The 21,077-nt window shown below is 36.0% G+C and overlaps 9 protein-coding genes across 9 annotated transcripts; 5 read left to right on the top strand and 4 right to left on the bottom strand. All coding sequences in view use genetic code 12, as the record gives it.

Moving 5' to 3' along the window:
• Positions 1-37: 37 nt before the first annotated feature.
• Positions 38-487, top strand: RPR2 (ribonuclease P protein subunit; the record flags this gene model as incomplete). Its single annotated transcript, XM_067691234.1, has 1 exon — positions 38-487. The coding sequence occupies one exon, from the start codon at positions 38-40 to the stop codon at positions 485-487; it is 450 nt and encodes a 149-aa protein (XP_067549620.1).
• Positions 488-545: 58 nt separating this feature from the next.
• Positions 546-1,967, bottom strand: GLK1 (glucokinase; the record flags this gene model as incomplete). Its single annotated transcript, XM_067691233.1, has 1 exon — positions 546-1,967. The coding sequence occupies one exon, from the start codon at positions 1,965-1,967 to the stop codon at positions 546-548; it is 1,422 nt and encodes a 473-aa protein (XP_067549619.1).
• Positions 1,968-3,226: 1,259 nt separating this feature from the next.
• On the top strand, positions 3,227-4,414 carry I9W82_002383 (uncharacterized protein; the record flags this gene model as incomplete). Its single annotated transcript, XM_067691232.1, has 1 exon — positions 3,227-4,414. The coding sequence occupies one exon, from the start codon at positions 3,227-3,229 to the stop codon at positions 4,412-4,414; it is 1,188 nt and encodes a 395-aa protein (XP_067549618.1).
• Positions 4,415-4,703: 289 nt separating this feature from the next.
• Positions 4,704-5,720, top strand: I9W82_002382 (uncharacterized protein; the record flags this gene model as incomplete). Its single annotated transcript, XM_067691231.1, has 1 exon — positions 4,704-5,720. The coding sequence occupies one exon, from the start codon at positions 4,704-4,706 to the stop codon at positions 5,718-5,720; it is 1,017 nt and encodes a 338-aa protein (XP_067549617.1).
• A 66-nt stretch (positions 5,721-5,786) lies between these two features.
• On the top strand, positions 5,787-6,026 carry I9W82_002381 (uncharacterized protein; the record flags this gene model as incomplete). The annotated part of the gene is made up of 1 exon (XM_067691230.1): positions 5,787-6,026. The coding sequence occupies one exon, from the start codon at positions 5,787-5,789 to the stop codon at positions 6,024-6,026; it is 240 nt and encodes a 79-aa protein (XP_067549616.1).
• Positions 6,027-6,268: 242 nt separating this feature from the next.
• I9W82_002380 (uncharacterized protein) lies at positions 6,269-8,527 on the top strand (the record flags this gene model as incomplete). The annotated part of the gene is made up of 1 exon (XM_067691229.1): positions 6,269-8,527. One exon carries the CDS (start codon positions 6,269-6,271, stop codon positions 8,525-8,527), a length of 2,259 nt encoding a protein of 752 aa, XP_067549615.1.
• A 326-nt stretch (positions 8,528-8,853) lies between these two features.
• FLC2 (flavin adenine dinucleotide transporter) lies at positions 8,854-11,160 on the bottom strand (the record flags this gene model as incomplete). Its single annotated transcript, XM_067691227.1, has 1 exon — positions 8,854-11,160. The coding sequence occupies one exon, from the start codon at positions 11,158-11,160 to the stop codon at positions 8,854-8,856; it is 2,307 nt and encodes a 768-aa protein (XP_067549614.1).
• Positions 11,161-13,296: 2,136 nt separating this feature from the next.
• On the bottom strand, positions 13,297-19,047 carry STT4 (1-phosphatidylinositol 4-kinase; the record flags this gene model as incomplete). Its single annotated transcript, XM_067691226.1, has 1 exon — positions 13,297-19,047. The coding sequence occupies one exon, from the start codon at positions 19,045-19,047 to the stop codon at positions 13,297-13,299; it is 5,751 nt and encodes a 1,916-aa protein (XP_067549613.1).
• Positions 19,048-19,372: 325 nt separating this feature from the next.
• I9W82_002377 (translation initiation factor 6) lies at positions 19,373-20,110 on the bottom strand (the record flags this gene model as incomplete). Its single annotated transcript, XM_067691225.1, has 1 exon — positions 19,373-20,110. The coding sequence occupies one exon, from the start codon at positions 20,108-20,110 to the stop codon at positions 19,373-19,375; it is 738 nt and encodes a 245-aa protein (XP_067549612.1).
• Positions 20,111-21,077: the final 967 nt, after the last annotated feature.

The following is a 21,077-nucleotide window of genomic DNA, read 5'->3' as shown; positions in this document are numbered from 1 at the left end:
AATACGAGGGAAGGGTTTCTACACAGAACAACAGGTAATGGGAAAGAAAGATGACAAAAAAGGTGGCAACTCATCCAAACAGATTGCGAATAGAGACAATTTTGCCAGACTTAGTTACTTGTACCAACTAAGTAACCACTTTACAACATCTTCCTCACCGACTAGTAATTCTCAACATTTACAAACTATCCTAGCACGAGGCTACGATCGTAACTTGGATCTACTGTCAAAACGTACTTTAACTAAACTTTCACCTTCAGTCAAGAGAACCATATGTAAGAAATGCCATGTGATGCTAATACCAGGAATGACAATGTCTATACGAATAGAGAATAACTCAAAGTCACATGATCCAAAGAATGATGTCTTGGCTTACAGATGCTTGACTTGTGGTGAATGTCAGCGATTCCCTATTGGAATGGATCGAGAGTATGTGCCATTCTTTGAACGAGGGTACGTTGAAGAAACAGAGTCAAATCAAAAATAAAATGTCGTTATTGTTATTGCGTTTTTTTTCTATGTATACAAGGGGCGTGCAGTCCTGCCTACGCCATTGCTGCACACAAGGCAGCTCCAACACCAGATCCATCTTTGGCAATTCTCAAATAAACTCTCTTGTTTGTACCTTCTAATGGATTAATCACGTCAATTGCCTTCAAAATAGCATCTTTAAATCCAGGATAAAATTCAACAACTGATCCATCACAACCAACTTCAAAATCTTTCTCATCATCCTTGTATTGATCTTTAACTCTACGAACAATTGTAGCCAATGGAATAGCCGACAATTTAGCAGCTCTATTAGATATAGCTCTAGTCACTCTTTGAATAACAATTCGTTCATTCTTGGTAGTTGGTAATCTCAATGCATTTTGCAAGATTAATCCCGACATTTTCAAATCGGTTGAATCATCAATTTGAATATATGATAATACTTCAGCATCTAATAACCAAGGTTCAGTGATTCTATGAGGTAAACTTCCACCTCTTTCTTTATACAATTCTTGGAAAATTAACCCTCTTTCAAACAATTCAATCAATGCAACTCGAAGTATTTCACCAAGAAACATTCCACTAATTCTCTTTTCAAATAAATGATAACCTTTATTGGCAGTTTCTTTATCGACAATTTCATCAAATAATGTATTTGGTAAAATTTGAAGTGTATTATCAAATGACCCCCATTCTGTATTGATAACCATTCCTTGAATGTCTTTTGGAGGATCAGTCAATTTTGGAATATTTTCAAGAGTTTCATAATAAGCACCATTTGTACCAGTTCCAAAAATACAGCCAATCACCGTATTGGAATTCGTGACACTAGGATTATTTTGATAAGCTCTGGATAACAATGTTCCCACCGTATCATTAGCCAATGCGACAACCTTGACATTAACTTCCAAAACAGTTAAATTAGCTTGTAATAAATCAACAACATCTCGATCAACAGCATCAGGAATATCAAAACCTTTAGTCCATCTAATCAAAGTACCATGACCCAAAGCAGTTTGATCCACAGGGAATGAAAATGTAAAACCCAATTTCAATGCTTGTGAAGATTTAACCTTGGCAGCATCATGATGTTCATCAAGAAAACTTTCAATTTTCGAAGCCAAATACTTGAACAAGTCATCAGCTTTTTTGCACTTCATCAATTCAATAGGAATTCTATACTTGCTTTGTTTCAATTCAAAAGTATGATCACCTTTTAAATCAATTGAACAAACTCGGAAATTGGTGCCTCCTAAATCAGCAGCTAAAAATAATCCAGTTTCTTTACCAGTGGGGATTTTGGATACGTGAGCTGGAATCATGGGCATGTTTTCTCTTGATTGTTTAGGTGCTTTTAATCCAGCATCCATTGCTTGAAGAAAGTAGTCTGATGCTTTAATGAGATATTCATCGTCAATGTAGAAATCTCTCTCAATTTGACGAATTGCAAGTTCAATTTTATCTGGGAGTGACATTTGTTTAAAAATTGAGTATAGAAGGAAAAGAAAAGGGACTAAAGTGGTAATTGAAAAATTGTAAGATTTAAGTAGGAATATAAAATGGAAAAAGTAGCAATTTGAATTTGACGCCTGATACTTTCCCGAAGGAAAAAAAAAAATTCTTCAACAACAAAACATTTGCAACAATTCATCACACAAAAAAACTCATAAGAGTAAATAACCTATTCAAACTTTTAACCTTTTTTTAATGCCGAGACTAATGTTAATATATAGTACCAACGTCTGAAAAAGAGTGCTACACTTATAGATATATAAGGACTTCCCATGATATCAGAGTGTCTCTTCAGAACTGTTTGTTCCTAAGGTTAAAGAATATGGCGTTACATTAAAGAAAATTTTGAACTTGAGATATTTTTAATGTAAAAGAATGACGCACACGACACAGGTCACTGCAAAATTTCTACTTTCCCTTTTTAGAGGGGGGGGGCAACAATTTTGTGTTTCCTCTTTCTCGAAGTATGATTTGGTGGTTTCCCTGTTGTCAAGTAGATGTTCAATAACACGGAACCTCCCCTCCCCCCTTTCTTGTTGTAAAGCGTTATTCAGGAATGGGAGGATGTCGATCTTTCACTACTAAATCTTTTGAACAACAGCAGCAATGTTTTGTGTAACCTTCGGAGTATAAAGTTGCGAGATTACGTAATTTGGTTCACCTCCAAAACAAGAGATCTGGAGTATGTGGAGTGATCGATGTGGTCTATGATTGAATGGAAAATTGAATTATAGCTACAATCTAACGAATCGAGTCCTATTGTACCAAAGTGGAATCGTATTTTTAGACAGCGCTAAACCAACGATGCTAAAAAGCCTTCTTCTTATTTTTTTAGTTTGGCGCTCGTTTATGTATATTGTACTGATAAGTCATATATAGTTACTGAGGAAAAAGAAACGGCTGATACATTGAAATACGTTGCAATACGTTACAATACGTTTCTCATTAAAGAAAGGGAGGCGGGGTAAAAAAAGGTGTAAGTGTAGCCACAAACACCCTTAAACACACAGACCAATTGAACACATAAATATGCAAGATTGTGTGACAAAAAGTAAAACAAGGGAGGAGGGGGGCAAAGAAGTAGAAGTGGGTGTTAAGTGGTTTCTTTTTTGGACTGACCTTTTTCGAATATGGGGAAGATGTCTATATATAGCACCACATTTGGCGCTAGAAAACTGCAGAGGAATATTCTTTTCATTAGTTAAGTTTGTTTGTTTACATCATGAGAGGATACGGCGGCGGCTATGGTAGAAGCAGCTACGGCGGCGGTTATGGGAGTAGTTATGGTAGTGGTTATGGAAGTAGCTACGGAAGTAGTAGCAGATATGGTGGTAGTTCCAGCTACGGTGGAAGATCATCCAACAGATACTCTGGCTACTATTCTGCACCAACCACTCAATCGAGCAACAAAGGGTACACTAAACCACAACAATCGAGTGGAAACTACCCTTCAAAACTGAACCAGAAACCAAACAATTATGGCAAGGCTAACAATCAACAGTATAAACAAACACAAGCAAATAAAAACTACCCACAGTCTCAATACAATCAAGGATCATCCTCCAATTCCAAGTATAACAATGGTTCTAAACAGAATTATTCCAATTCAGATTCAAAATATAGATACAAGAATAAAACGGTTAAGAACCAAACAATCAACAAGAATGTCAATGTTAATCAACAACAACAACCTCGAGGAATGTTTGGTCGATTTGGTGGAGGGTTTGGTAGAATGATGAAATGGCCATTGATGTTTATGATGTTTGATCGGTGGAGAAGACCAAGGCATGAGCCAATGCCACCTATGCAACAGCCACAACCACAACATCCGCCCATTATAAATGTGTACAATCCACCACATGATCAAGAACAGTTTCATCACCAACTGGGTGAACAAGGTGGAGGTGGGGGTGGCAGCCAAGCACGTGATGCAACACGTCCTGTTCATGAAAGAGCTATTACTGAGTTGGAGGAACAAGAGGAGACCCCCGTGTCTCGTGAATTGTCTCCAAACCAAGCTCGACCAGCGTCTCGTGAAATGAGCTTGACTCCAAACCAAGCTCGACCAGTTAGTTCAAATAAGAGTGATTCTCAATTGATTGATGATTCATCAGCAGCAGCGAATTCAACAAGAGTCAAGATTACCCGAACCAAGAGTGAACCCAATAGATTACTTGAATTATCACATACTCCAACTACTGAACCAGCTAGCAGTAATGCATCAAGTACGCAAGTAGCAAGAGAAGAGAATGATCTGGATATTCACGAGCTTCGTGGATATCATACTAATGAAGTACCCAGTTCACAGGCCAAGCCAAGAGCTAGTAGTAAAGATTTGCTGAGGGGGTTATCTAATCAAACTATTGGGTTACAAAGTATTCTTCGACAATCACCTACTCATGAAGCTTGATCAAATGCGTTGGTTATTTTTCAAATTTCCTCATATATATGTATATGGCTTTTAATTAACAACCTTGTTGGTAAAGACTGTCTCTTGTACTATACCACTCTTTATGCTTCTAAAGGAGCTATTGTCTGTCGTTGATGCTGTTGGGTGTTAGTTGATTGCAAAACGCCTTGCGCTAATCTTACACAAAACCCCACTCTTTTATTTAAGAAGAAACAAAATGTAAACAACCAACCAACCACACACACACTCACACAGAGACACACTTGCAACAACTGGTTGACAAAACTCCATGCCCCAGCAACCACAGCAGCCACCATTTAGGCTATATGGAGCCAATGACTACCGTATAGTGGGGGATTTACCTCATATTAATAACAACACTGTACATCAGTTGCCCCGATTACGACGATCACGAAACACCACACCAACCAATTCAGAATTCACCGAGGTTGAATCATCCATGGCAGCATCAAGGACATCATCAGCTAAGTTAACAATAGATGGCATAATACCATTCTATGCATCACAAGCTAACCATAACAATGAGCTGGGCTCATACTATGACTCATTAAAACTGAAGCGGTTAACTCAGGAAGATAAGGAAAGCTTTATACAACCACAGACGATACGACGGCAACAAGTATCAGTTGCTGTACAGGTACCGCATGACAACTCAGTCGTACCCCCACAGGTTCCACCAAAGGATATACCCCAAAGAACCAAATCTCAACGTGAATTCCTACCATACCCTCCTTCGATACCTGATACTACTATGACGACTACTGATATACCTCCATATAACAACAACTTACTTCCACCAATACCTCAACCCCTGGAGAAGATGTACGCTAAGGTCACCCAGTTTGAAGACAGTGGCGATAATGAAAGTTACATGTCACGAAAAATACACCTAGAACACGATTTAATCAAACTGGTGATGAATCAGCCATTAATTTCATTCAATGCCGATAAGTTAGGAGATCGATACTATGGAAGAAGAATAACCATTACAATGAACTTGATTCTATACTTGTTTGAAATTTGTTTGAGTATAATTGAAATTGTTCTTGCGTCAGTATTGATTCAACGAGATGAAATGATAACTGTTGATGTGTACAGGTATTTCATCGCAGATGGAGTAATCACCATTATAGTTGCACTATTATTTACACTTCAAATCGTCACTTATGAGAAACGAAATGGCAGTTTTTATTGTACAGCAGCAGTTGTTTTCAAATTGGTTTCATTTATAATGATAGTGGCCTACGTTTTGCCCAATAATAATTCTCAGACGCATCCAGTATGACAAATTAGGAGGGCGTTGGGTGCATTTATCATAATCTCAACATTCCTTTGGGTATCCAATTTGATTATGTTTTTAACTACCCTATACATATCAAGATTGAATTTACTTGAAGATTTGAACTTTGATTATGACCAACGAGGGTTGAATGAGGAATTTAATAGTAGGGTGACTGAAAAGAAGACAGCCAACAGTGAAGAGTTAAAGGAATTTTATTTGAATGAGAATGGGGAAATGCATGCCTTACTTGGCGACGAAGAACGTGAAAAGTACAAAAACAATAACAAAATCCTTGTATACACCTTTTGAAAGAGCTGATTGATATATCCATTTGCCACTTTGATGGTGTTTGACTCCATAACAATTTAAAATATTTTAGGGGCGAAAACGGATACACAAAAATAATACATACCCCCCCAGAAAATGGACTTTTTTACCCTATCAAAAAAAAGAAGACGAAAGAGAAAACTGCCAACCTTTTCACACTTATACCTCAACTGCTTTTCTTCCACCGGTAACCAAAAAGTGATAAAGTCCACCTTTTTCCCACCATGTTGATCAAGTACGCTGCTATACTACTTTATTGCCAGTTGGGTCTAACTTTGCTTATTCCACATGTTTTAAAACCACGGATATTTTCATTAAGATCAACCAAACAACGATTACAAGCAACTATCAACCCCTTGGTTCCCACTAGGAAGTTTAAAAAGGAATTCTCCATCTTTACTGAACATGATGAGAAGAATAAAGATGAGAGAATCCACTCAAATGAGACCATCATCAGTGCAAGCTCTTCTGCGTTGCAAAATGATAATTTTGTAATAATTCCCAAGGAATTGATAAACCCCACCATGTTTTCAACATTGGGATTAAACAAGTTGTTTGATTTGGCTGATGAGTTGCACCAGGAGCACGTTTCTCATAAATGGATGAATTTCAGCTTGCATGATCAGATTTATATTCCACATGAGTTTAAAACGTACTTCATTTTCAACACTAGTTCAATCAAGCAGAGTATGGGATTAGATATGATTCATAACTTGCAAAAACAAAAACAGGATGAAGAGCAACAACAATCATTTAGTTCCCACACATTGAACAAGTTTTTACTGCATATTGTCCCATTTGATATTCCTGAACTTGTTGAATTGGTTGATTACTACATGGTGTTGCCCAATTTACCCCATTTGAGTAACTTGACATCTGCGATATATCATGAAGGGTTATTGAGTTATCCAATGCTGCAGTTGCCAGTATTTCGATCACAACTAAGTGGTGATAAGCCATTGATTGTTTTCATGTTTAATGAAACTGATACATCGAGTGATTCAATAAATACAGCATCGATCTCACTGTTGCATCAGCAACACCTACCACAGCATAAGCTGGACCCCAATTTAAAATCATCAACAACACAAATCATGTCAATTAAAAACTACTTGAAATCCCCCACGACATTTTCAACTTTTTTCGACAAGTTTGCTCGTGATTGGATTGATCAAGTTGATTATGACTCCTTGGTCCATTCAGTGTTTTGTAACGTTAATAACCAAGATGAAGATCATAGTTTTTGTTTAAAATTGCGTCAACAAGTGGTTGATATTGAGCCTGCGTTTAAGAAATTTGTTGCCATGTCTGATCCAAACGTTGTTGATAGAGCTGCGTCTATGGTGAGTCAACGACACAAGGGTAAAGGAAGAGATGGAGCTGCCACTTTTTTGAAATTAGCTAATGATGAATATGATGACGTGAAAGTCCACGCTCAAGCGGTTAGACAAGTCCACGACAAGTTACAAGCAAAGAAACATGCCCTTACTATGGCAGGCACAACGGGGATCAATCTAATCCGTGATCCTAAAACCGTCATTCACCAATTGGACGACTACATTGATGATAAACTTGACACTCAATTGAATAAACTCGAAACCAAGAAACAGGAACTTTGGGACACACTCGATGATAAAAAAGATGCAGTATTGAGTTCCATTGATGATAAGAAATCGACAGCTATTGAATTAGTACGTGATGGTATCAGTGATAGGAAATCGGCAGCTATTGAATCTGTGCGTGATACCATAAGCGATACAAAATCAGATTTATTTGACGAGTTTGATGTTGCTTCAGAAGGAGGCAAATTGATCACGACGATTGATGATAAGCGACAACATTTTACCGATTTGATTCAACGTAAAGCGGAAGATTTACAAACTTGGACATTCAAGCCACAATTGTTTGAAAAGAAGAAAGGTAATGGCGACCAGAAGTATGGGGTGCTTGATAAGTTGAAACTGAAGTTGAATCGCGATGACGAGCATGATTCCGATTACGATCATCCTGCTTTCAATTCCGAGTCCTCTTCTGATGAAGAAGAGAATAACGATCAATTCGAGAATGACAAAGGCAAGAAACGTTACATTAATCAGCAAAGAAGCACTAATCTGCACAGGCAGAGGAACAAGAAGAGGTACATTTCTGACGCATCAATACAACCTGGCCTTGGCGAGTATATTGAACAAGGAGGCTTTTCGTTACCATTGTCATTGCTAAACTATAAGAATCCAATGGCCAATGATGAGAATATAATGGGCAATTTCGATGATGTGCTTGATGACAACGAGTCTAAGCAACCACCTAGGAAGACGACTTATAGTCAAGTTATGAACTTGGATACATTATCACCAATGAACAGCAAACGGTCATCCACTGATGACGAAGAAGGAGGAGATGCAGAGGAACCATGCCAACCCATTACATGGTATAATATTTTCCACCATAGTGTATTTGGAGAACCAAATTTCTGCAACGAATGAGCTAACCAAGAAGAGAAGTAGCTTAGTATAAGCCTCTGACATTGCCCTTTTTTTTTTCTTTTTAATAATCTTTTGTTTATAAATTCCATGCTTATATATGAAAATATACAAAAATACGATTCACATGATGTAAAAAAGAAGAATACAATCTCCTCCCTTATCAACCGTAAAACAAAATTGAACTAAACTCGAATGAACAAAGCCAATAGAATGCAAACAGAATAAACCATGGTTCGACATGGTGAACTTCATTTTAAACTTCCCCATTTGCTCAAACGCTAATTTTTTTTCTCCTCTCCTCTCCTCTCTTGTTTTCTTCTCTTTTCTCACCTAAAGGCGGTTCGGCTTCCGCTGGGATTCCTCTGTTGGTAATACTGGTTGTTACTGTATGTAGTGTTTTGGGAATATGGATTATGTGGACTCGACGAACTACCTTGGTAAGCACCAGTTTGTCCATAACTGAACCCACTACTTCCAGTACTGGAGTTATTTCTATTGGCATAATTTGTAGGCAAGGCGTTATATGGATTACCCACGATAGTTGATCCTGGTTGTGTGGGTTCCATATAACTTATAGAATCTCGTTTGGATGCAACATAATCACTTGACGCCACTCTAGAATCAGAACCTGACCCCCCTGATCCTCCTTGGCCACTCAAGTTTCTTGTATTTTGATAAACTGAATCTTCATCAAACGATTCATCTTCATAAGTCATTGGACCACGCTTACCATGCTCATGTCCCTTCATTGCTGTTGCACCCAACGCCATCAATTCCATATCATCATCACCATTAGCGCCAGCACCTTTTTTACCTCCTGATTTGGGCAAGAAGGAAACACGATCATCACGCATGGGTTGATACCTGGCATCAGGGTTCTTTCTGAAAATTGCCAACAAACAAGTGACAATGGTGAAGATTAACAAAAACAAGGCAAAAACGGCATTGAGCACAAAGTACACCACTGCCATAACCGAGGATACGACATTTGGTTGTCCGAAAACACTGGAAAAGAACATAAAGAATAAGGCATTGATAAAGTTGAACACACTAATGACAATGTTGAATGCATTGGTTCTTTTATCCATAAATGGACGAATCCAACAAAGAACAACCATATGGATCAATTCGATAGCCCAAATGATAACTGCTTGTGGTTTACCATGATGTTGTAATACAGCCACCAATAACGACTTGATAAAGATGTAAAATAATGAAACCCAAATAAACCAAAAGCAATTAGCTCTATATTGAACATACAAGAATCCAAATCGATTCAAAAATTTGACATCTCCAAATAGCAAATAAGCTGGGTTTTTAAAATTGCGTACTGAATTTCTTCCCATAAGGAAAACTCTGGCTGCTGCTTGAATCAATAATACTAATGTAATGACCAATAGGAAAACAGCAACAACAACAGCTCCAGCAGAATCTCTAGTAGTTAATTCCCAAATACACAATACTGAAACTTGAGGGAAAGCAATAATCAATAAACGATAAAGTGAACCTTTTATGATGGCACCCCAATGATGGCTATATTCACTAAATTTTTCAGCACGCATAACTTTACTTCTGGTTAAAATTTCAATAATAGCTTTAAACAACATAAGACAAACCACCATGACAAACCCAAAGAAAAGTAAGAAACAAATACCAGTCATAAAGACATCGGTAATTTCAATTTTCGCCAAATAAGCCACACGTTGAATACCTCTCAAGACCAAAATTTTGCCCGATAAATCACTGGCTTTTTCATTGGTTGAATACAAGTCTGGATCCAAATTGTCTGAGGTACCAAAATTATCTGAATCCAAAATGATATTTGCTCTCTTGACCAATGTGTGTAAATCAGAGGCATCCATTCTTTCATACCATTCCATAGCTCTTTTAGCAAATTTTTGCACTGAGATGGAAAGATAAGATGCCCCTAATATGTCAGTTGGAGTACCTCCAGTAGCTTGAATATACCAATTGGAAATATCCTGAACAAATCCAATTTTGATAATCCCCACAGACCACATAAAGTTTTGAGCCCAAGCAGCAGCAATGGGAGGGACTCTAGCCACTGCCATCATTGCCATAATTGCCAATGATTGGAAATAAACGAAAAGGGACATTGAGTTGGATGCAATGTGAGCAGCAGTACTTGAATGTCCAATAACTGAAATAACACCCGATGTTATCACACCCAAACCAGAAATGGCAGCAATTGGCCATCCTGCATATTTAGTTTGTACAGATTTACCATTGGATAAAGTTGTTTCGACACAAGCCAATTGATCTCCTGAATCCAAATCATAAAATATGACACGAACTCTAGCATCGACATCAGGAACAGTATAAGTTACTCCAGGAATTTGTTTTGCAATTGATGAGCCTACTTCAAGATGAGTGTTAAGGTTTATATGACCTGAAGTTAAAGGACAAAGTGGATTATTACCCAGACCAGTGTAATCAATATCACAAAGTGATACATTTTTTTGAAGAACATTTAATCCATACGCAATGACATTGACATTGGCACCAACTTTTGCATCAATAGATGAAATAGCATTTATATCCATATAAACAGTTCTGTTACCTGGATAAAATACAATGTCAAAGTATGACGCTGTAAATTGTGAATTCTCCATACATGTTAAAAGTGAAGTTGATTGGATGTGTTTAACAGCTGATACTATATTGAATAGGCATGTAAGGCCTATTAAAAGTAGTTTATAAAGTAACATGTTGTATGTGTGTACTAACCTTTGTTTGATGGATCAAAAAGGGAAGGGGTGGGCTGGGCTGGGGGGTGAGTGGATGGGTAGTTTTTTTTAGGCTATGTTTTTGAAAAGTAACTGTTAAATAGTGTATATAGTCTAATAATACTGTTACTAATAGCAATATTTGTTATGTAACGATAGGCTAGTAGTATAGATTGATTTTGGTTTTTGATTTTGATTTGGTTGTAAATCTGTTGCAAAGATTTTTTTTTTTTTCTTTCTTTTGGTGATTTTTTTGGTGGTTTTGTTTTGTTTTAATCCGTTGATTTTTTTTTATTTCTCAATTTTATATTTTATATTTTAATTTTTATTTTTTATTTTTTTCTTTGTTTCGTCTAGAGGGCGGAGTCTATATAAACTTACTTAAAAGAGCAAAGAAAAGAAGAAAAAAAAAAAAAAAAACACAGTAAAAGCAAAAGATAGATACAATAAATACTTGGTAGGAATATACATACAAACACACAAAACACTTGAGTTGCCGTTGTTGGTCATTTGGTGATATTGCTTTCCAAAAAAGAAAAGAAAAGAAAAATTGTATGTCAGCCTTTTTTCAGTTTGGATTGCAAGGCGAACAACTGCAAAACAGAAATTTCTTTTTTTTTTTTTTTGTTTTTTTTATGCTGTTTATTTTTAGAAGTGTTACATTACATTACATCTAAAGCCATACATTACGATAGCCTTAGACACATAGAGGAGAAACCAGTTTTGAAATGAGTAAGAAGAGTAATAAAGAGACTTAGAAGTTGTATCAAACTGTTTCTATTTAGCAATTACTATGAGTTGTATTGTTTTGATTTCTTTCTTCTACTCCTTTTGATTTTGTGAGTGACATCAGTATTGTGTTGTGTACTATTACGTAAGTGCTTATGTAATAAGTATACATTTGTTACTATAAATATATATTTTGTTAAATTGTTTACATACACTAATGTTACCAAAAAAACCCAGCCAAACTTTAATTTTCATTACTGAACCTTCAATACATATTATACCAAGATAATATAATATCACCAATAATTATACACTACAAAACAAACAAACAAACAAACAAACAAACAAACAAACAAACAAACAGCAACGGTACATCAACGTGTTTATTATATATATATAGACACGTACACGTACACATCCAATTTTTTTTAAAAAAAAACAGATTTTGCTTGTTATTATTATCACATCACTTTCACGTGACGTCGGTGAAATACTTCCGAGATATACTCACTGAATATTTTTTTTTTTCATTTTCCATGCCCATTTTTACATACCTCATATGCATTTACTACTCTTATTAACAAGAATGGTATTGGTAATATCCTAAGTCAATTAAACACATCTTGTAGTCAGTAGTCCTCTTTTTTTTTTCTTATTCTTTTCTTGCTCCAAGAATCAGATACATCCAGAGGCTATGCAGCCAAACACAAAATATAAACTACAATTTAGAGAAAAAAAAGGTGAAGTAAATTGCTCTCTCTGTTGTCTTCTAACAGCCCAGAACATTTGCATAGAGGAAGATATATATATACACATTCACGCGATATAATTATAAATGGGAAAGATCTCGTAATCATAAGAACAAAAGATCTTTTTGTTTGTTTTGGTTTTTTTTTTATTTATTTCAACACACAAGCCTTGTTGGTATGAAGAGGAAAAAAACATTGTGCTTGCCAACCAACATTACTTTTGATTTTGTAATATCCAAGACTAAAAAAGAGTAAGTAAGATAGTTAAAAAACTTTAATAGAAGATAATTCTTTATTATACATAACACACACTCTTTTGTGTACACTACAGTTGACATCGAATCGAGGCTGTGACGTAGTAGTAGTAGGCTATGTAGTAGTACATTTTCCTCTCCCCACACAAAAATCTCCACGCTACAAAAACGAATCGCTCTTTAAAACAATAACACTACTAAGATTTAAAAATGCAAACTAAACACAACTAAGCCAAAGTAGATATTATTCCTCTCCACTATCTTTATCCAAACAAGTGTTCTTTCCCCCCTTAATAAGGAATACCATTGGTAATCCTTTGGAACTCATCATATCCTCTAGTATAGAAACTTTCCATAGACTTTTTAATCAATTTCCTAAAATACAACGCAGCTTCCTTATCACTCTTTCCAGGAACAAACCTCAGACGTAAATTCTTTATAGTGGTATCTTTAAAACATGGTAACCCTGACTCCAACATTGGCACAACTGTACGAACAATCAACTCCATATATGGACGACATGCCAAATACCCCTTGATACACAACTCTTCAAACCATTTGAAAGCTTGTGTATCATCACTGCCTCCCAATACCATAACCATTTCATGAGTCAATTTAAATGGTGCTGCTTCAAACTTGACTCCTCCAGGAACAATATCAAAACAAAAACCAAAATCAATGTGTAAAATGTGACCTTGATCATCATACATAATATTACCATTGTGTCTATCTTTAAATTGTAACAAATATGATATGATGGAATATGCAGCTAAGGATTTAACTAAATTATTTCTTGCTTGTTGAAACTCAATCGACTTTTGTGGACCAAACTTGGTAATATAATATTCAAATAATCCATTCACGGCTTCTCTTCCCAACATATCTCTTGATGTAGAATTGGGCAATACATCAATAACACCACATCCTGGTGCAGTAGCAGTAACTCTATATGGATAAACATAAAGATCCAATCCAGCATCACTCCAAATGGTTCTAAATATGGAAATCAATTGCAAAGCCAACACATCTTGTCGACAATCATCACCAACTTTGAAAATTGCACTTTGCCATTTCTCAATCTCAACTTGTTGTGGCTTACCATGCTCATCATAATCAGTCAATTCCTTCTTGATTTTAAATGTAGCCATAAATGGAGCTTTAGCATGTGATTGCAATGGCTTACCTGATTTACGATTAATATCAACAACAACACCATCGGGATTGGAAGGTAAATAAACACCAGGTTCAACTTTAATCAAGGCCATTTCTTCATCAATCTTGGCCTTTTTCTCAGCTTTAGATTTCTTAATATATGGTTTCAATTTACCAGATATATCAGTAACTTCATTGAAAAAACCAAATTCTTTATGATAAAATTGTAAATCATCACTACTCAATTCTTTCAACATGGATTCTTGAATTCTATCCAATACCGGCTTCAAATCATCTGGTTGAGTCGAATCATCATCTTTGTAACTATTTGCCAACATATTCCAAATAATTTGATGAGCAAACAATTGTGAGACTTTGGCAGTTTCAATAATAAAACGTTCAACATACCCCTTGGCATCATGACGTAACGATTGCACAATTTGGGGCACATAGAAAAACGTCAAATTAACATCATGTGACTCCAATGACCTCATGGTGTATTGCAAAATATAAGAATTAGCACCAAATGGAGGTAAAAACAACGTAATTGCATCAATAGGAGATACTGGTGACCAAAACAACAACTGATGTGAAGGCATATGAGTAGTCAGATTAATACCAATGAAATATTGTATAGCATCTGGATATGTAACCGTAGCAAGCGGATTCTTGATTATCAATTGTTGAATCAAATCATCATGAGCTTTACTTGGATACCTCAAGCTCAAATTAATTGCCAACATTGGATCAATCTCATAAGCACGAGTAATGTGACTATTAGTCACTTGATGAGAGGACCCCATAATTGAACTTGATGAATCTGTTGGATTCAACGAAGTTAACCACACATTAAACTTGTACACTTCATCATCTAGAAATTGCAAGAATATCGTACGCTTCATTTCAATATCCTTCAGGCGGAAAATCGATACTGCGCCAGCCATTCTTGCAACTTCATTCAACACAATAACTTCACTCTTGAATTTCAACTTGTTGGCACCAAATGGATAAACAAATCGTTGTCTAAACCAAGTCAACCCGGCATCGAAAATCAATTCTGTCAAATATTTGCAAATTCTCGACCCCAATTTCAAATGAACTTGTAAAACTTCAAATGCAAATTTAATCAATTCAAATCGAACTAATCTTGAAAGTGGATGATAACTAGCAAATTTCAAATTCTTCAAACCAATTTCAACAAATCTTGTAAACAACTTCAACAAATGATCACTTTGATTCAATGTAGCTTCAAAATTACTAGAAAATAATCGAACCAATTCCAAATGAGGTTCAAAACTTCTTTGAGCTTTATCTGCCAACTTCACATCAATCGACCGATTACTTGGCGCATACTCCATCTTGTCAAATTCAGCATGAGCAATATCAAGCTCCTGAGAAAATAAACCTTTGCTCAATTCAATTGACTCTTCCCATTTCTGAGCCAACTCACTAAGCAACAACATACTCAACTTGGGTTTATCCTTCATAACTGCAAACCAAACACCACTAGCTGGAATCATAACCAGTGGTTCAAACAAAATAAATGGAATCTCAACCAAGTACCGAACCAATTCTGCATTGTTGATATCTGATAACAACGTTAAACCAGCAATTTCAGTCAATAAACTCATAATCTCATCATCAGATGGATTTTCAACAACTTGATCAAACAATCTCAGTTTTATATTGTAAACTTTTTCCCTGATAGCCTTGAATGCCAAATCAGATTCTTCATCAGTTCTCAATGGCAATTTATTCATAATTTGAGAAACAAAGTTTGATCTCCAATTCAATTGCGATACGATAGATGGAGTAGTATCCAAAGCCGAGATATTTGCATAAGTAATTGCTTGTAAATCACGATCATGCGATGAAATGGCACCGGACATTTTCAATGCAAACGATAAACCAAATTGAATTGGAGTATCAAATTGCAATTCCTCATTGGCTGCAACATATGATTGGATTAAACTCTTGACATCAATGTTGGTCTTGTACAATAACAATTCTACCCAACTCCTGGCCTTTTCATGGAATCGATTGAATGTAGAGCATCTCCAATCATAATCATCAGACATGGTGATTTTAATTCCTGTGCATCGAGCTCTGAAAGATGTTGTAGGATCATATTCATGAACATCAGCATCAGCAATGCTCTGAAACAACAATGTCAAGATATCAAAAAGTGCAAACAAGGACTTTTTGTGACATAATGAAGCAGAAACTTTATTAATCAATAAATCACAACATTGAATTGAAGCATCTTGCATTTCAGCAACTGGATGCGTGGTTAAAGTCAACATGGTTGTCAACTGATCAGCAATATGGTCAGCGGTAAATTGCTTATTAGCACCAGTATTAACTAAACCAATATAATCACGAACAATTTTAAAAGCAATTGGTCCCAAATACTTATCAACGCCGGAAATCTTACTAGTTGGATCAGTAAAATAGTACAAAATCTTTGAACAATCACCAGTACGAACTCGTAAACTTTCACAAAAGACAGCGGCTGATAAAAACATCAACTTGGGATACGACATTGTACGATGAACTTCAAAAATGTCTCCCAAAAATGACTTGTGATCTTTAATATTATGGTTAGATGAACCACGTCTCAATACAGTGTTTAACTCAATTGACGTTTCAGTTCTATCCCATGATTTTTCTGAAATCAATGGCGGAGAATTGTAGGCAATTCTTTCCAATTCATCTTTAAACACTTTTGCATTTTTAGAGTTCAAATTATAACCATGAACAACCATATTGAACCAAATGTTTCTAAATAAATTGATAGTTTCAGTTTTTTCAATTTTCAAAGGTGGTTGTCCTAAATGAACATCAGGAAGCAATTCAGCTAATGGCTTCAAATACACAGCAATTTGGTCACCAACTTCACTGATTTCGTTATGAGATCTGTGATGCTCCAATTGTTGCACATCACCTTTACTAATGATTGATTGCAACAATTCATGCAAATAAACAAAATACAAATGATTATCTGGCGTCAACTTGGATGACAAAATCAATCTTGAATCATTCAAATGACCCAACAAGGCAGCATTCTTTCTTTCAAAAGAGTCAACAGTCAATTTGTTCAATAACCTCACCAAAATAATAAATTCACGTTCAGGAACATAAGGAGCGCATGAACACAACCCTTTCAATATCAATGGACCTATTGGCGATTCAACCTTGGTTACCTTTTGCGACAAGATAGTACATGCCAACGCTGGAATCGATTCATCATCGCAAGCTTCTGAAACTTCAATAATAGCAGTAATGGCATTCTCACAAACTTTTTGATAATCATTTTCATCATATTCACCCGACATGCTACCTTTACTAAATAATTGCGAAAATGAAGTCATGGAAGTTCTTCTTGAAGACAATGGCGATGAAACAAATTCTCTAGTTGAAGCAGCATCATTCCCGCCGGCAAGGTTCTTAGCAGCTGCTCTTCTAGCACTCTTGGATGGACCTTGTAAACCTTCATTAGTAACAAACAACAAATTAGTTAATGAATAAATTGTAGTAATGACAGCATCTTGAGACAATCTCTTACTGCCCAACCCAACACATATTGAAGCTTCTAAACAATAATTTTGATCCAATCTTGGATTTGCAATAACTGAAGTAAACACTCGTGTTAATAATGGGCCAATCAGTTCATCTTTAAACACCAACAACGATCCATATTGAAACACTGTCAACCCCAAATCAGGATCCAACATGGCATCTTTAATCTCGATATTGGATTTAAACAACTCCTTTGATGTATCAAGGTCCAAATTGTCAGTATACATTCCACAGCTCAAAACTTGCAAGTTGAAGCTTTTAGCCAAATAACCCAATTTCAATCGATTAGTGGTTGAATAAACAATATAAGTTTCGCCCCTATCTAAGAACTCCAATTTCCTCAATGCCAAATCAGTCAAAATTTTAATAATTTCCATTTGAGTTCTTGTGAAAGACAAATGATCCTTGCCACGGCCAATAGCTCTACCATTAGTTTCATCTTCATCATATCTCTTGGTAGCTTGGGCCAACAAGTAGGGCAACAACGCTTGTGACTTGGAGTTTAAAATCTCAGTAAGTATTGAACACATCAATCTAGATAATTTTTCAAGGTAAAGAATTGGCGAAAAATTGAGACAAAAGTCACGTTCCAACAATTCCTGATATGGATTAGGATCATCGTAAAGATAATCTGAATAATCTTCAATAGCACCAAGAATTTCAGAATTGTCAATTGATGAATCCAAATTGGTAAAAATCTTAAAAGCTCTCGATGAATAGGCCAAGAATTGAGCATTTTGGTTCAATCCATCAATGATACCAGTTAAAGTGAGAAAATTAGATAATTGTAAATCAGTGTTATCAAAAAACTTGTCAATAAACTGATGGAAAATTTCGACAATTTCATCAAAATATTGTTTGTTTGATTGATAAGCCAAATTTATCAATGCCACGGTCAACTTTTCACCAAGTAAAGTCCAAGGAGCAACGGCAACTGATTTGGACACAATACTATAAGCAAATTGCTGATCAGGCAACTCAAACAAGTAAACCTTAAACTTATCAATCAAGGTTCTGATTTGATTGGACAATTTGATTGGTTTTTCAGTTGCGTCACATAAAGCAACAAGAGTCTCATATTCCTTGGGAGCAATGGCAACATTGGACATTTGTGGACCATTAATGCTGTTTATGGACTTACGTAAGGGAATTTCTCTAGGTGTCGATGTTAACAATTTAGCAAAATCATCCTTTTGAATACCAGTATTGATTTCTTTCAAGTTGGAAGGAACGTGCTCGACCGTGAGTTCAGCTAGCTTCTTAAGAGCTTCACCACGAATGGTACCACGTGTGATGCCGTAGAAATCCATCTTTCTCAGTGAAGTGTAAGATGTCTAAAAACAAGTTACTACGTGGTTTAAAGAAGTACTTGTTGTGAATTTCAGGGTGTTGAGAACAAAAAAAAAAAGCAGAAGTGGGGTGAGCTACCAATTAGATTTTCACATGTCAAAATTATTTACAGTTTTACCCCAATTAGGAAATGAACTTATCTACACATCCAAGAGGAGTTAACGATGTATTATCAGAAGGATGAGTTATGAAAATGGTATTGATAGTTTAGTATCTATAGTATAACGTAGCACATCAGTAATAAGCCTTAACCCACAACCCTTCACCGTTCTATTTCCCTTTCCCCTATGAGTAAGTTTCAATCAAAGTGTCCCTCAAGTTACCACCAATAGCATCTGGTTGGGCGTCTTGCAACCTGAAAATTGATTCAATAACAGACAATTCAGGCGCCGTAGTATCAGATCCAGCAACACTGAACCAATCATTGACAACCAATCCCGCTCCAACAACGTTTGAGCCTCGATTCACCGTACCAGCAACCAATGGAACTTGTAACAAACTACTCAATTCTTCTTGATCTTGTATAGAAGTTTGTGGATGAACCAAACCACCTTGATTACTCAAAGCACAATATGATCCTACAAGAACGTTACCGGCAATAGTTTGACGAAAGACTTCAACACCCAATACATCAGCAATTAATTCTTCAGTTTCTCGCTCAATATCAGGGTGCACTAATGCAACGTAATCATTACAACATATAACATTACCCAATGCTGATAATCGTTCTTCAACTCTTTGGATCTTGACTGAGTCTGGTAATGAGTTTCTTAAATGCATCAATTCTTGATCAGTAGTCTGAGTAGGTACCAACAACCCACGTCTATTCCCACTTGTCATACGTCCAACTATACGAGTACCAGCAATAGTTGTGTGAACAATAGGAATAACATCGCCTAGTTCGGCTTCAAATGATGAATAAAAGTTTTCTGATCCACCAACGGCAACAAGAGCATATGAATTTGTTAACTTGGAAAAGACACCAACTTCATTAGAATTTTCAAACTGAGTTCTAGTAGCCATAATTATTATTTATATCTTTGATAATAGCTTTTTGAATGTGGAAGAATATTTTGATTATATTTATACCCTAAAGTGGTAGTTGAGCTGAGCTGTGATGTTTGTTTGTTTGTTTATATATGTTTGATGACTAACTATATGAGATGAGTATTTTGAAAAATGGCAAATGAAGAGAGAAGAGGAGTGAAAAAAAAAAAAAAATATTTGAAACACTGTGAAAAAGGTAGTGCAATATTGCATAAATAAGTATTCACCAAATTTGGAATTAGATGCGGCTTTTACTCTAGATATCATATTACACAACGCTATCATCCTCAGCACAAAGTACAGCTCTCATTTGTTTATAGTATTTGGCCACATTTAGTATTGATACTACAAGACTTCAACAAAGAGAGCTGAACTCAATCAATGTTTTTGACAGATAGACAGAGAACGCTCTAATATATTAGTAAAGATATAGGAGCATGCATTTCAAACCGACTCTTTGAGTCAATTTCAGGTTTATACACTCTATAACAAAAGCAAAACGAGCACGAAAAAAAAGCAAAGGCTAGCGTGACTGCAACCTTGATCGGCAAAAATCCTCTGCAAAATTTAAACTATGGTGCTCATAGAATCGATGAATCCTCCTGGAACCTTTCTAACCCAGTTGTCTTTTCCAGCATCCCTTTTACCCGCAGTTGAAGCGGTGTTCGTGTTGTTGTTAATTTGTTGAACAGCCATTGTAGTAATTGTTTGATGAGTAGTAAGAGAAGGAATTTGCAAAAAGCAAGTCTAATCGAAGTCCTTTTATAATCTACAGGGATCGCTTAAGTCAATAGTTTTGAGTCAATTTTAAACATGTGTCGTATAGTAAGATCACTTACACTGAATGACTCTAATTTTAGGCTTACTAACGACACCGCGACACTGGAATACGGTACACGGAATTACGCCAAGACACTCGGAAATAGGGATAAACGGTTATAAT

The sequence above is a fragment of the Candida metapsilosis genome, assembly GCF_017655625.1.
Source record: "Candida metapsilosis strain BP57 chromosome Unknown scaffold2, whole genome shotgun sequence".
In the NCBI taxonomy this organism is placed as follows: domain Eukaryota; kingdom Fungi; phylum Ascomycota; class Pichiomycetes; order Serinales; family Debaryomycetaceae; genus Lodderomyces; species Lodderomyces metapsilosis.
This window is presented reverse-complemented; position numbering and strand designations above follow the sequence as displayed.